The 13,342-nt window shown below is 28.7% G+C and overlaps 4 protein-coding genes across 4 annotated transcripts in view; 1 reads left to right on the top strand and 3 right to left on the bottom strand.

Moving 5' to 3' along the window:
• Positions 1 to 2,076: 2,076 nt before the first annotated feature.
• LOC113372211 (transducin beta-like protein 3) lies at positions 2,077 to 4,760 on the bottom strand. Its single transcript, XM_026612531.1, has 2 exons — positions 4,632 to 4,760; positions 2,077 to 4,454 (listed from the first exon to the last, which is right to left on the bottom strand). Exons 1-2 carry the CDS (start codon positions 4,658 to 4,660, stop codon positions 2,093 to 2,095), a joined length of 2,391 nt encoding a protein of 796 aa, XP_026468316.1. The 5' UTR covers positions 4,661 to 4,760; the 3' UTR covers positions 2,077 to 2,092.
• Positions 4,761 to 4,960: 200 nt separating this feature from the next.
• On the top strand, positions 4,961 to 5,602 carry LOC113373417 (transmembrane protein 186). Its single transcript, XM_026613715.1, has 2 exons — positions 4,961 to 5,240; positions 5,310 to 5,602. Exons 1-2 carry the CDS (start codon positions 4,961 to 4,963, stop codon positions 5,600 to 5,602), a joined length of 573 nt encoding a protein of 190 aa, XP_026469500.1.
• A 41-nt stretch (positions 5,603 to 5,643) lies between these two features.
• On the bottom strand, positions 5,644 to 6,718 carry LOC113372219 (28S ribosomal protein S7, mitochondrial-like). The gene is made up of 4 exons (XM_026612543.1): positions 6,593 to 6,718; positions 6,310 to 6,519; positions 6,006 to 6,237; positions 5,644 to 5,927 (listed from the first exon to the last, which is right to left on the bottom strand). Exons 1-4 carry the CDS (start codon positions 6,649 to 6,651, stop codon positions 5,709 to 5,711), a joined length of 720 nt encoding a protein of 239 aa, XP_026468328.1. The 5' UTR covers positions 6,652 to 6,718; the 3' UTR covers positions 5,644 to 5,708.
• Positions 6,719 to 7,248: 530 nt separating this feature from the next.
• LOC113372214 (alpha-methyldopa hypersensitive protein-like) overlaps positions 7,249 to 13,342 on the bottom strand; it is a 118,301-nt gene continuing 112,207 nt past the window's right edge. Inside the window, exons 4-7 of the mRNA XM_026612535.1 lie at positions 9,052 to 9,143; positions 8,507 to 8,741; positions 8,301 to 8,420; positions 7,249 to 8,223 (exon numbers count right to left, since the gene is read on the bottom strand). Coding sequence (XP_026468320.1) covers positions 7,249 to 8,223; positions 8,301 to 8,420; positions 8,507 to 8,741; positions 9,052 to 9,143 — 1,422 coding nt within the window. The remainder of the gene's footprint in view (positions 8,224 to 8,300; positions 8,421 to 8,506; positions 8,742 to 9,051; positions 9,144 to 13,342) is intronic.

Consider the following 13,342-nt stretch of genomic DNA (forward strand, 5'->3'; position numbering starts at 1 on the left):
AAATTAGGTGGCCGGATTTTATGGCGAACCTACGAACTTTTTCTCCCCGACTTTTCCTTTCCTTTCCTTTCCTTTAATAAATACAAATAATGTCTAATTTCCCTGTGTATTAAAGGATTCTTTTTCAAATAGATTTTGTAATTAATGTTTAAATTATATAGACATATATGGATATATTTTACACATCCACATTTTATTCAATCAATAGCACTCGAGCCAGTCTATTATATTTTGCGTAATCACGCATAAGATATAAGATTGCATTATTAACGCAATTATCACGCATATAATTAGCATAATACAAATTAAAAAATATCTCAATGAATCAATAATCGACTGAAGCAATAGTAATGTATAAAATACGCACGATTTTCCGCGTAAAATGAAGGTGAACAAGTTTTGCTTTCAGATCGATGCGATATTCCTCGTGGATTTAGCACTAAAAGTAACCGATAAAATAATTTTGTTTGCCACTGAAAATTGATTTAGTAAAAATACCTAATAACATTTAAGAAAGTACGAAATATAGATTTGGTAACCATATATTCTGAATCCTCTATGTTCAATGCTTTATATGATTTCCATATGCTTTTTTCCCACAATTATTTGATTGGCATTAGATTTTAAAACTTCAGAAATAGGAAAACAAATGTTTGAATAGGAACAAAATTTTATTCTGAAGTGCAGTGACAAAAACTAAGTATAAGTGGCCTTTTTGTCTTAAAGCAAGTTGCATGAACCTAAAAAGTAGTGGTCATAATAAAAAAGCTGATTGATTGAGCTATTTAGATAAAATTTTTAAATATTTATTTCTCGACCGATTTTACATGGTTCCCAAATGATGTCTATCGAACAGTTTTAATTTCCAAAGTCAGTTTAGGATTTTTGGACGAATATTTTTGCACTTTCCTGCTAATTCTTAAGAAAGTGCTCTGCCGAATCAACGAACCAACTAGACCTTAGCGGGATTTGCCAAAAAATTCAGAAATTTTTGAAATTTGGACAGCCGATTTTCCAATTTTTGTTTTCGTCGATTCAGAATGACTTCAAACGCCGAGAAAATATAAAATTATCAAGTCGGATTTTCTAGCAAAAGCATAACTTTTTCAGGAAGTTGAAAACTGCGCACCGGAGTTACTCCATTCGACAAATCCAGCAATCGTTTGCATCAACAAATAAATTTTTGATTTTTTTTTTAAATACCTTTAATCAAATCAAGTATGATTCAATTGTTTTGTTGTCAAATAGTCTAAATCAGGGTTTAAATTGAGCATATTTTAATTACCATGGCGTCAAAATCAGCCGTTTTAATAGCAGCAATATTTGAATTTCTAAGATATAATTTTTTCATACCAGCGGATTTATCGCCTATAGTATACGAGGCGCCACTATTACCATCGTATATATTTCTTTATGGGTTGTATGTGTTATTTTGTGACACCATAATTTATCCAAGACAATTTAGAAGAATTAATAAAGTGTTGATCAAAATTATAGAGGTAAGTAACCAAAGACAAGAATACATCCTATAATTCCATAACACAAATAACGATATTTTTTAGTTTGTATTTTGCAAATTTGGAATTGAAATATTAATGGGTTTAGTTTGGAATTCACTCGAGCGCTTCCTATTCAAAAGATTACCAAAAATTATAAGTTACTACGTTTTAGTCGAATGTAGGATGGTAAGAGATGATTCAACGATGGTAAAACATGGAAGCAAAATTCTGGCTTGCATGTTGGATTACAGTTTTGCTATCATATTCGTGCTCACAGTTATGCATGCAACTAGAAATATTGATATCAAGTTTTTAAGGTAGGTCAGATGACTGATTTTTTTTCCAAATTAGAATATATTATTGCCTGTTGAATTTTTCAGAGGGAAAGGAACAGAAATTGTGGGATATCCAAAAAGAATCCGTATGAGCTTTGCAAAAAATCAACACCGTCAGCTAAGATTGTAAAAAATAATATATATCAAATGTCAAGATCCTGCAATTAATTTGAAGTGGTTTGTTTATGAATAACTGGCATTATAAACTATTATAATTGATTAAAACAAAATCATAGCTTCAATATTATTTATTTCTTTTCAATCCATCTTTACTTCCTTTGCATGTGGTTGCATGCAATTAATAGTATATTTAACAAAGTGTAAATCTTGCAATAACTGTGTCAATCTATGAAAATGTCTCTCCGTATAAGGTATTGTACCTTCGAGCAATGATGCAAGACCTGCAGGTTTGAATTCTCCGCTTTGTATATCATCTAATAAAATATTTATTACTAATTGCGCAACATGACAATTTTTACTATTTGTATTCCACAATGAAGCATATTTAAATAATTTTTCTTTTTGAAGATTCTTTAGCTGTTTTAGTGTAGTAGCTAATTCATTTTTATCTTCACTTTTAATTATCAAATTAATGATCTTCAAAACACCTAAAGGCCTGTCTAATCTTATAGCTAATTTTAATGCTTTTAATAACTGTTTGTCATGTAATAGATTTGACAATGTTTGTTCTTGTAAAGCTTTTTCTTGTAGTAGTTTTGCTTCTCGCTCCTTCTTTTCAACAGTTACATCTTTCCACTTAACAAGTAATGAATCTGAGCCTCCACTTATCAGAGTATTTTCATCTTTTGAAACAGCAATAGCCCAAACTCTGCCATCATGTTTTTCCATTGTATGGTTACATTCAGCTGTTTTCAAGCTCCAAAGTTTAATCAAACCATCAGCTCCTGTCGTTATTATCTGCATTCCTTTTGATAAAAACTCACCTCTTAAAACAGAACTATCATGGCCTTCTAATGTTCTAAGACAATTCAATTCAGACAAAGACCAAATTTTAATTGTACAATCAGCAGAAGTAGTAAGTAAAACTTGATCTACTGGTGAAAATCGAGCAGACCAAATACCTCGTTTGTGACCTCGGAAAACACCAAGCAATGCTAAACCATCAGAGGACCACAATTTAGCTGTTTTATCTTGAGATGCAGTAGCAATCATTTTATCATTTGGTGATACAGTAACACAATTTATATCTTTTTGATGTGCTAATTCTGTATAACTACAATGCAACTGTTGTATCTCATCCCCAATATTATTTGTATCCAGTTTCCAAAACTTCAAACAAGAATCTTCACTTACAGAAACACAGAAGTCTGTGCTCAAATTAGTTATTGCTAAAGAACCGACTGATGCTGTATGCCTTGAACCTATTGCAAAACATTTATAAATGCTTTCTTCAGTATTAATTGACCAAACTCGAATTGTATTATCCTTTGAGGATGATAATAAGATATTTGAATTTGAAGGTGATTTTGCTAAAGATAATACTAAATCTGTGTGACCCTTCAATAAATTACAACTCATGGTTGATATTTCATACAATTTGATATCAACACTGTTTGTTGCTACTGCGACATGTGAATCTTCAGAACCTATAAAAACTATATCTAAAACCTCATCAGAAAAACCAATTATTTGTTTTGTACATTTAAATGTTGATAATTTGTGAATCAAGATGTTATGATCAACAGTAACTATGCCAATATGTTTAGTGTTTTCATTAAAGAACACTTGGGTTATGCTTAATCCTCCTTCTTCAGATGCTGGCGTTACTAAACTATTTTCTTGAATATATAATTCCTTAGGTTTTGAAGCATCCCATATCCTCACCACGCCTTTCTCTCCAGCAATAAGAACCAAAATTTCATCATTTTTCCATTTTTGGTAGCCAGGAATTTTGACATCATTACTTAACACAACTGAACATTCAATACTCTCAAAAACCGGAACAGTTCTAATCAATTTACCAGTATTTGCGTCCCAAACAATTATGACTTTGTCTCTTCCTGTACTAACTATATATTTATGATCGGCTGTGAAGTTTATTGATGTTACTTTGCTGAAATGGCCAGCAAAGTGCATCATTTCATCGCCACTTGTTAAATCCCATGCTAAGATCTTGGTATTGTCTGCAGCTGCATATATCAAATTTTTCTCAGAGTTGGGATGGAAAGCTAAAACGCTGACAACACCTTGTAGGCCCCTAAGGTTATGTGTGCATGTTTGATGTTTTAAGTCCCACAGTCTTACACTAGAATCTGAGCCACCACTAGCCAAAATATTACCATCATCATTTATACAAAGTTTACTTACAGGACCTTTATGAATAGATTTCCAAGATTTTAATAAAATGCCATCCTTCGTCCATTTTTTGAATAAACCGCTTTTGTGAGAAGTTATTACAGATTCATCAAATACACTATATGTGAATGTATTTATAGAATCTTCATCTTCTACATTACCAATGCTATTAACAACATTTCCTTGTGATAAATTTAATATTTCAACAGTAAATTCTTTTTGACATAATAATTCTAGGCCATTCTTAGATAATATAACATTGCCTCCTGTGTAAAACGCCCCATGGGTACTTTCTACTTCAAATCTGAAATAAAAGGCATTGGGGATACAAATACATAATATGAAATTATATTCAAAACGAGCGCCAAAGAACGAGCAACCTAACAACCTCAAAATATAAGAATACAGTGTGATTGATTAAGCACGGAGTGTATCTAAGAAAATAACCCAGGTAAATAATAATTAAAAATAGTGTACTTACATTTCTTTTAGTTTATTCTTTACTCCCATAATTAATTTGATAAATCCTTTATCCTTTTATTATTATTTCAATTGTTTTTTATATTTTTTCACATAACCAAAAACTCACACCACGAGTTGACAACTATCCATATCCACAGAACATTTTAATATAGACATGACATTCATTACTGAATCTTTGCGTTAATACATAGATAACCGATTTTGAGCAAATCGAGAGTGGCAAATTTAAAATGCACAAAACCTGTATAAAAATAAAAATTCAACATAAAAAAGTTCTTTTAGTATAAGTGTTTCATCAACATTTCTTCACAGATTTATTTGAGAAAAATGCTTAAAGCATTTGCTTCAAGAGCTTTGATCAATAGCAACATTTCCTCAATAGGAAGTTTGCAAATAAGTAGAACAATAAAGACACAAAATTTACCAAAAGAATCAAATGAAGATTTTGAACTCATTTATAAATTACCTTTTATAAGACATGCAACAGTACTTAATAAATTAAAAATACTGCAAGGTATAGTAACAATGGTTAGTATCCCTGGATGTGCCATATTGCAACAATTGAATTTTGCTTCACTAGACCATTTATATGTAATTTCTTCAGTAGGTAAGCATAAATTCAATAAGAAGTCAATATATTTAAAAATAGATCATGTGAAATAAATTGCATTTTTAGGAATAACCGGTTGCATCACTTTGTCTATCGCTGGAGCCTTTGCAACAAATTTAGTTGGATTAATTCATTTAAATGCCGATAAAAGTATAGTCAAAGTTGCATATCTAGATTATTGGGGTGAACGAAGAAATATTGAAATACCTGTAACAGATATTGTACCAGGATCTGAAATTAAATCAAACAGGATATTTAGTTACCTGAAGAGATATTCCACCAATCAAAGTTTAAAACTTGTTAAAAAAACTGCTATTTATGATGTGAATGCCTTTGAAGAAATTTTTGGTGTTATATAACCTATTAATAAATAGTAAAGATTATCTTAATTTAGCTTTTATATTACTTGTTTTATTTACTTAAAATATAGCAAACTGCAGTCTATGTACATAATTATTACAAATTTTAACTCCAACGGTAATGTGCATAAGCTCGATTGGCTTCACATTGTCTATGTAAATCATGTTTCTTCTTAACAACTCTGCCTGTATTATTTGCAGCATCAATTAGTTCATATGCTAATTTTTCAGGAAAATGTACAGTTCTTTCCTTCTCACGGGCGGCTGACACCAACCATTTCATAGCCAAAAAATATGAGTGCTTCTCAGTGATCGGGATAGGAACCTGATGTAAAAAATAATTGAGCACTTTAAACTAATACTAACTTTACATGTGTGGGTATTCAGATAAAGGTTATATTACTTGATACGTAACACCTCCTCTTTTGATTGGTGTAAGTGTTAGAACTGGCCTGCAATTTGTAATAGCATTGTGCAATATCACTTTTGGATTTAGTATAATATTACTCTTATTTTCCTCTTTAGCCTTGTGATATTTTTCAATTTGTATTCTTTTAATATTCACAAAAGCTTCATCTATTAAATTTCTAGCCAAAACCTTTTGTCCGCCTTTCATAACATAATTTGTGAATTTGCTAAAAAATGTATGCAAGACATTACATTTCGTTCAAGATTTTTTTGCCTAAATTTATATAAGTATATCATACCTAAGTAGATCATCATGGAATACAGAGCTAGTATCATTATTTCGAGCAGCTTTAATAGGCACGTGTGCAAGTTTTTGGATCTCACCTTCTTGAGCTAATTCATTTTGTTTTTGTGGTTTGAAAACAGGATCAATAAAATAAGAAGCGTATTGTGAAAATGCTTTGGAGCCTACCACAAAGGATCTTGTTGCAATGTATAATGGTTTAAATCTGTAGATTGTATTAATATGATGTTAATTTAAAATTGATTAATATTATTGATTGGTATTTAGACTTTACTTACTTAACATTACACGAATGAGTTAGTTTTAAGTAGGATAATAGCAATTTGGGAGAAGCCATTATTGCAAGTTACTTAATACAAATGGTAATTCAAATATTTATTTTTGTTCCATAATTTGCTCTACTATATGGCTATTAATTCTATTAGAGATTGAATATATTAAATATAAGATTTATACATTAAAATTGATAGGTTATATATTTTATTAGCACATTTCACACTTTGACGTTTTTCAGAACTATTAGTATTGCCAGAGCAGAAAAGTTATTTTGAATTTTGAGCGCGCCAACTGCTGATAGATTCAAATAGTTGGAGATGAAATGGTAAATGTTTAATTTCGCATAAAAATTGAATTTAAGGTAGATCAGGTATTATTTATCCTTCAAACCTTATTATAAGTCAAGTTGGAATAAATAGGTACTATTCTAAGTATTATCTTCAACAATAATTATAATAAAACTTTGCCAATTTGTTTATTTATTTATTTATATATTTCTTATATTTATCATTCATATATTATAATATAAAAATTAAATCTGAGTATAATTAATTATTTGGAATCAAGTTTTTCAAACTAAGCAAAAGCTTGTTTATCTCTAGATATCGATACTTCTGAGATTTTCTTACTGATTATTGTAGGTGTGTGTATTATATCATTAGTAACTTGTACAATTTCTTCCCAAGCAAAAGTAAATATCACGTTTTTCACACATTCTCGAACAAATCACAAAGCGTAAAATCATCAAACCTTGGTATTTACATGTTACCATATAAATTTTTCTGCGTTTCATGAGGACTTCATGCAATTTTTTTGTAAGTTCACATGAACCGCGTAATCGGAAACAAACTAAACCCATGCTTGGTTCTAAAGGTAATTCGAATCGATCGTCACTTTTGACCAAATTTGCAAATTGCTGTGCCAATCCAATCTGGTTGCGGACATGGTTTCTTATACCTTCTACACCATAACAACGCAAAACTGTCCAGATTTTGAGAGCCCTGAAACGTCTTCCTAATGGTATTTGCCAATGTCTGTAATCTGGTGCATGATCTTGATGTTCATGTTTTAGATAAATTCTATCGACATTGAATGCATCTACTAGCAAGTCTGAATCTCGTAACCACATAGCTGAACAATCGAAATTAACCATCATCCATTTGTGAGGATTGAAATTAAAGGATTCAGCATATTCTATGCCTTTCATTAAGTGGCGATATTCAGGGCACGCAAAAGCTGTACCTGCATATGCAGCATCTATGTGCATCCAAATTCCTTCGCGTTTGCAGACTGGTCCTAGTTCTTCTAATGCATCAAATGCACATGTTCCTGTTGTTCCAAGTGTAGCTACCAGAAAACAAGGAATTAATCCCTTGGCTTTATCTTCCTTAATTGCTTCTTCTAAAGTATGCCCTCTTAATATGCATTGGTCATCGGCTGGTAAAAGTCTCATGGGTACTGCGGATAGTAAACCGGCTTTTTCTACAGAGGAATTCGATTGATCCGAACTATAAGACACCAATTTAGCACGAATTTCGCCTTCAGACAAGGTGGAACCATTGGCTTTCATAGAACGAACCATGTGCTCACGTGCAGCTAGTAAACCCACCAGGGTGGCTTCACTGGCTGACCCCTGGATAATTTGATAAATTTAATATTTTTTTAAAAAACACATATATTTTGTTCAATAATTTTAATAGTATATATTACTTGTATTACACCACCTCCTCTGCCCTCAGAGCAATTTAGAAATTCTTCGGGCAACCCAAGTAGTTTTCCCAACCAGTTCATCATCACTACTTCAAGTTCAGTACACGCAGGACTTGAAATCTAGATAATAATAATTGAAATAACAAAAATAATTATAACTCCAAAACTAGAGAAATACCAAAATATTTGCTCTAACTTCTACTCACCCAACTAAATCCGATTGACCCAAGTCCTGCAGACAGCATTTCTCCAACAATTGCAGGATATGAATTGGCTGTTGGATAATAGGCATGAAATTGAGGAGAAGCCCAATGGGTGACACCAGGCATAATTACTCGATCCATATCTTTCAGAATATCATGCCAATCTTCGCTGGATTCAGGAGCCTCGCTCGGTAAGAGATGGTGCAAGTAGCCTGGAGATATACCAGGAAGAACAGGCCTGGAAAAATAAGATTCTTGTGATAATTTATATATTAATTAAAATCAAAACTTTATTATTCATAATGAATTTTATATGTTGATAAATTATCATCCTTATTTTGAAGAATTTGTTTACGACAAGATTTTATTAGACAATGATTATTATAGAGTCATCATTTTCATCATCAATACTTTGATTATTCTAATCTATCTATAGCGCATGATTACATTTAACTAATAAATGAATTAATATTGACATATAACTATTATTTAATACAATATATAATTATTAATTAGTTAAGAGTATCATTAATTGCAAAATCTGTTACCTGTCTCTAAGTGTTTCCATATAATCGGCTATGTAATCAACGGTCGCCTTTGCGAACTCCCGGAACTGCTGGGCGTCCATCACGTTAAAAAACTGAAAAAATAATTTATAATATTATTATCATAAATTAGAGTATTTTTCATTTATAATATTTGATAATTTTTTTATAATATTTGATAAATGAAATAATTTTATATCATTTTCACCACTCATTTTATAAAATTAGTAATTTACCAATATTAATTTCTAATAATTTATTAGAACCAAGTATTTTTTCAATATTCATGTATTGATAGACTATCTCTATTATTCAAAATATGAAGTAAAATTTTAAAAGTAAAAAAAGATTTAATTATTCTAATCATGTTTCTGATACATATATGCAAAAGCTCCCGCTTTTAATTATTATAATTATTTGTATAATATTAAATTATTAAAATTTAAAGCTAAATAGTTTTCTGTTTCGACAATGGTAAAAACAGTTAAAATATGATTCTGCAAACAACACGTGTGAAAATTTAAACGGCAAAATATAAAATTTTAGGTCAATTACATATTGACAATAACAAAGAATTTGTGGTATACTAACAGCTAAAACTATACACGAGTTTTGCGAATTTATATACGTATTTGCTTTTTAAATTCATCTTCATTATTTTAAAACAATACAATAATTGTGATAAAATTCATGGAAACTATATACATCTATATACAAAAAATCTTACCAGCAGTAATAATAAAATACTTCTAAAATAATGTTTAATTTAAACGACATGAATTTGATAAATAGACACATATTAAAATTAATATTTTAATTAAATAGTTAGTTGAGACTGATTATTTAATATTAAACGAAAACTCGATTGTGAAACTGCATATTATAAAATATAAGCAATTATTTGGAACTTCATATTTTATTATAAATTAAAATTTTGTATTTTTTACTATTAAATGATTAGTAAATTATTGTATTTTATAAATAATTAACGATAATATAATATATATTTCACCAACACGTTTTACTTATTTCTAGTACCTAATGTGCAAACTACAGTTTCTTATTTATTTTCTTTTCGTAAATTATCGTGTATTTGCTGAATACTAGTAACATGTAAGTACCAGTAACTTTATAGTTAATAAAAGATTAAAAAAAAATTTTTAATAAAAATAGCTCATAAAATAAATATTTTCTTCATATTTAAACACAAAACATTTTTTACAAAATTAACATCATTTGCCCAAATAATATTGAACGATTTGTTGTTTTATGATCGCTGGGAAATCGCCAAAAAATTCAAATAAAATTGAACAGAAGTATATACTTTCCTAAAATTCGATGAACTATAAGTATTATATTATTATTATTATTATTATATTATTATTAATTTTATAAAAATATTTACATACCGATTTATTCACCAATTACTATTTAATTTTTAATTCATTTACCGCACTTTACCGAACGTTGTCCGCGATCAGACTGTCGTGCAAGACTTATGTCAAATTCATGCAAACTTGTTGTTTACGGAGAAAGTAGAGACATTACATTCGATTGATGGGATTTGAGAAGAGAGATGATACCATGGATAAATGATTCTCAATTGCTGGACACGCGATTTAAAAAATTATAAATAAAATAATCTTATCCAGCCTAAGAGTCGACGATGTGCCCAACCGCATTCAAATCTTCCGGAAGGTAGCATACTTTACAAATGATGTTTGGATTAAATTTAATTTAAATTCATAACAAAATAGTTATATTGAGGTTTCTACTATCTAGTTTTAATTTGATTTATACACAATTTTTATTTTTTTTGAATAGTCTTTATTTCTTACTCAAAGGTACTTATTTCTTCCTAGACACGTCTGAGAAATTTCGATGCAAATTCTTATACAACTTTATCTATGCATCAGAAACGTTTCACAGGCAATCTGCCAAAAATATCAATTAAATTTCACAATCCGTACTATGATTTATACATTTCACTCATTTCGATCTCCTATCCTATAATTTATACATTTCATTTATTTCAATCTCCAATCAAATAAATGTTTGACAATCTTAGAAGATGATCGTTAGCAATATAATAACTTTCCTCAAAATTCTTATCGATGACCACTGTCCTATTGTACTTTCTAAAATATTATGCTGTAAATTATAGTTATGCAATGATTATGACTACTAATTTGCATGAAACACATTAAGAAGAAATTATAATTGAAATACCTGGTTGATTGACGGGCTACTCCAAAAATTGGCAACAAAATAGTGAAAATGTTATGCGGTTATTGTGTATATTTATATTATTTTTCTGTTTGTTTTATTAATTAAGAATTTTATCAATAAAACCCAGAAAAGCAACAAATATTTACCTCATTGAATTTTTTTTTTAAACATATGTAAATATATCATGGACATTTTCAATATTATTTTTACATGGTATTAATTCAACTTAACAAAAGTATAGAAATAAAAATAAATTAATATTTATAATAAAATCACAATATGCAAGAGATATAACTTAAAAGAGCGAAAAATTAAAAAATATATTAAAAACTTATCAATTATAAGAAAATTTTCTTCTTATCTCAAGAATCAAAATAGTGTATATTTTCGGATGAAATACGACAGAATGTTGCTAAACGTTATATAAATTAAGGTACTATATTAAAAATATTTTACAAAAAATTTAATTTTATGTGTCTATAATAAAACATAATTGTCAATATAAAAAAATATTATCACTACTTACATTTAACTGATTTTTTGCTGAAGGGGGTACTAAAACTTTTCACTTCACAACTTTGCTGCTCAGTTGCAGACTACTAGTCGTGTAAAGTGTTAGGCCTGTATTTATAACCAATTGATAATTATTGACCTTGATTGTTGGAGACAAAGAATACTGATTTGTATATAATTGGCAAAAAATACAACTATCACCTAAATTAAATTGCTATTCGATGCAGGTAATTTATTGGCTTATCGCAAATTCCTGAAAGCTGTAAAAGCGCTCATTTACTTCATCATCGACTAGTGTACTATCATCAACAAGTGTACTTTTTGCAAATTATTAAACCTGTAGAAATCCAAACTTTTATTTAGAAATTTTTAATAAACACCGTGTATCAAACATATCAAAATTAATTTTAGAATTTCACAAGAGTAGAGTACATGAACATATTCATGCGGTTCATACAAGTATTAATGGTACTGTTAATTTTATAAGTAATATAAAATTGTCCTGATATTATGGTAAATGAGACATTTATAAAATATTACTGTTTTTTATTCAGTTAGACTTTAACACATTAATTTTTAAAAAAATAGTTGCATTAAAGTAGCATTCAAAATAACACTCAAAACTATTCAAGTAACACTCAAAATTTTACTTCAAAATTAATTTTACGTAAATGAAATTTTAAATACACAATCAAACACTTAAGATTAAAATCAAAATTTAATTTATATAATAATATCTCAATATTCATTCGTGTTTTCAAATATTACTATTTATCTCTAGGATTGCTTATTTTCTCTATATTAAGTAAATAAATTTTTAATAAATAATTTCTAATACTTCAAGATCAAGTTGAAGGGCATTTTGCTTCATTAGCAAAACTTAATTACTGAATAAAATGCGCGTGAGATGCGAAACTATGACAATATTATGTGATTATTCATATACAATATTAGAAAGATAGCTAGTAAAGATATTATTAAATAATTTAATAAACTTTCATTTAACGTTAGATTATTGAAAGTTTTGATTATTGATATGATTCATATGCATATTGTCAGGTTTTTCTTGGTCTTAGTCAATCTTAGCGATTTTATTGATTAAATTTAAATTGTTAGAAGTTTTATAGTTATATTGTATATAGAATAATGAATAATTATGAATTTTTTGCGCTTATAAACTTAATTTTATATTAATTTATGTTCAACAAAAATTTTGTTGCACTAAAATTGAAATGATTCTATCTTTCTTTTGATTGGAAAATAATTTGGAAATATCCTTTATCGAATAATTGTGCATTCATTGCTTGTTTGAACATTAATTGGATAAAAATAATTTATTAAAATACTTCTAGAAAATTAAAAAATTATTTATACAATTAGTTTTAATGGTCAATAACTATTGCTTTGTTGCAAGCCTGTGACTTCTTCCCTGGCTACATACCAAGAGAAGAAAGTAAATTATTTTAGAAAAAAAAAAACGATAATTTATTAATTTTATTTTATATTATTAGAAAATAAAAAAAACTTAGCTCTTATTCTAAGAACTATGTTC

Source organism: Ctenocephalides felis, unplaced genomic scaffold (assembly GCF_003426905.1).
Source record: "Ctenocephalides felis isolate EL2017-DRISC unplaced genomic scaffold, ASM342690v1 CF-g0.4_SCAFFOLD_01604, whole genome shotgun sequence".
In the NCBI taxonomy this organism is placed as follows: Eukaryota; Metazoa; Arthropoda; class Insecta; order Siphonaptera; family Pulicidae; genus Ctenocephalides; species Ctenocephalides felis.

Bases quoted from the DNA above. Each gene is read 5' to 3' on its own strand.
- LOC113372211 (XM_026612531.1), bottom strand. From the start codon at position 4,660: ATGGGAGTAAAGAATAAACTAAAAGAAAT. The intron at 4,455-4,631 runs GTAAGTACACTA...CTTTTATTTCAG, and splicing joins AAGAATAAACTAAAAGAAAT to ATTTGAAGTAGAAAGTACCC.
- LOC113373417 (XM_026613715.1), top strand. From the start codon at position 4,961: ATGCTTAAAGCATTTGCTTCAAGAGCTTTGATCAATAGCAACATTTCC. The intron at 5,241-5,309 runs GTAAGCATAAAT...TTGCATTTTTAG, and splicing joins ATATGTAATTTCTTCAGTAG to GAATAACCGGTTGCATCACT.
- LOC113372219 (XM_026612543.1), bottom strand. From the start codon at position 6,651: ATGGCTTCTCCCAAATTGCTATTATCCTACTTAAAACTAACTCATTCG. The intron at 6,520-6,592 runs GTAAGTAAAGTC...TACAATCTACAG, and splicing joins ACTCATTCGTGTAATGTTAA to ATTTAAACCATTATACATTG. The intron at 6,238-6,309 runs GTATGATATACT...TACATTTTTTAG, and splicing joins TTCCATGATGATCTACTTAG to CAAATTCACAAATTATGTTA.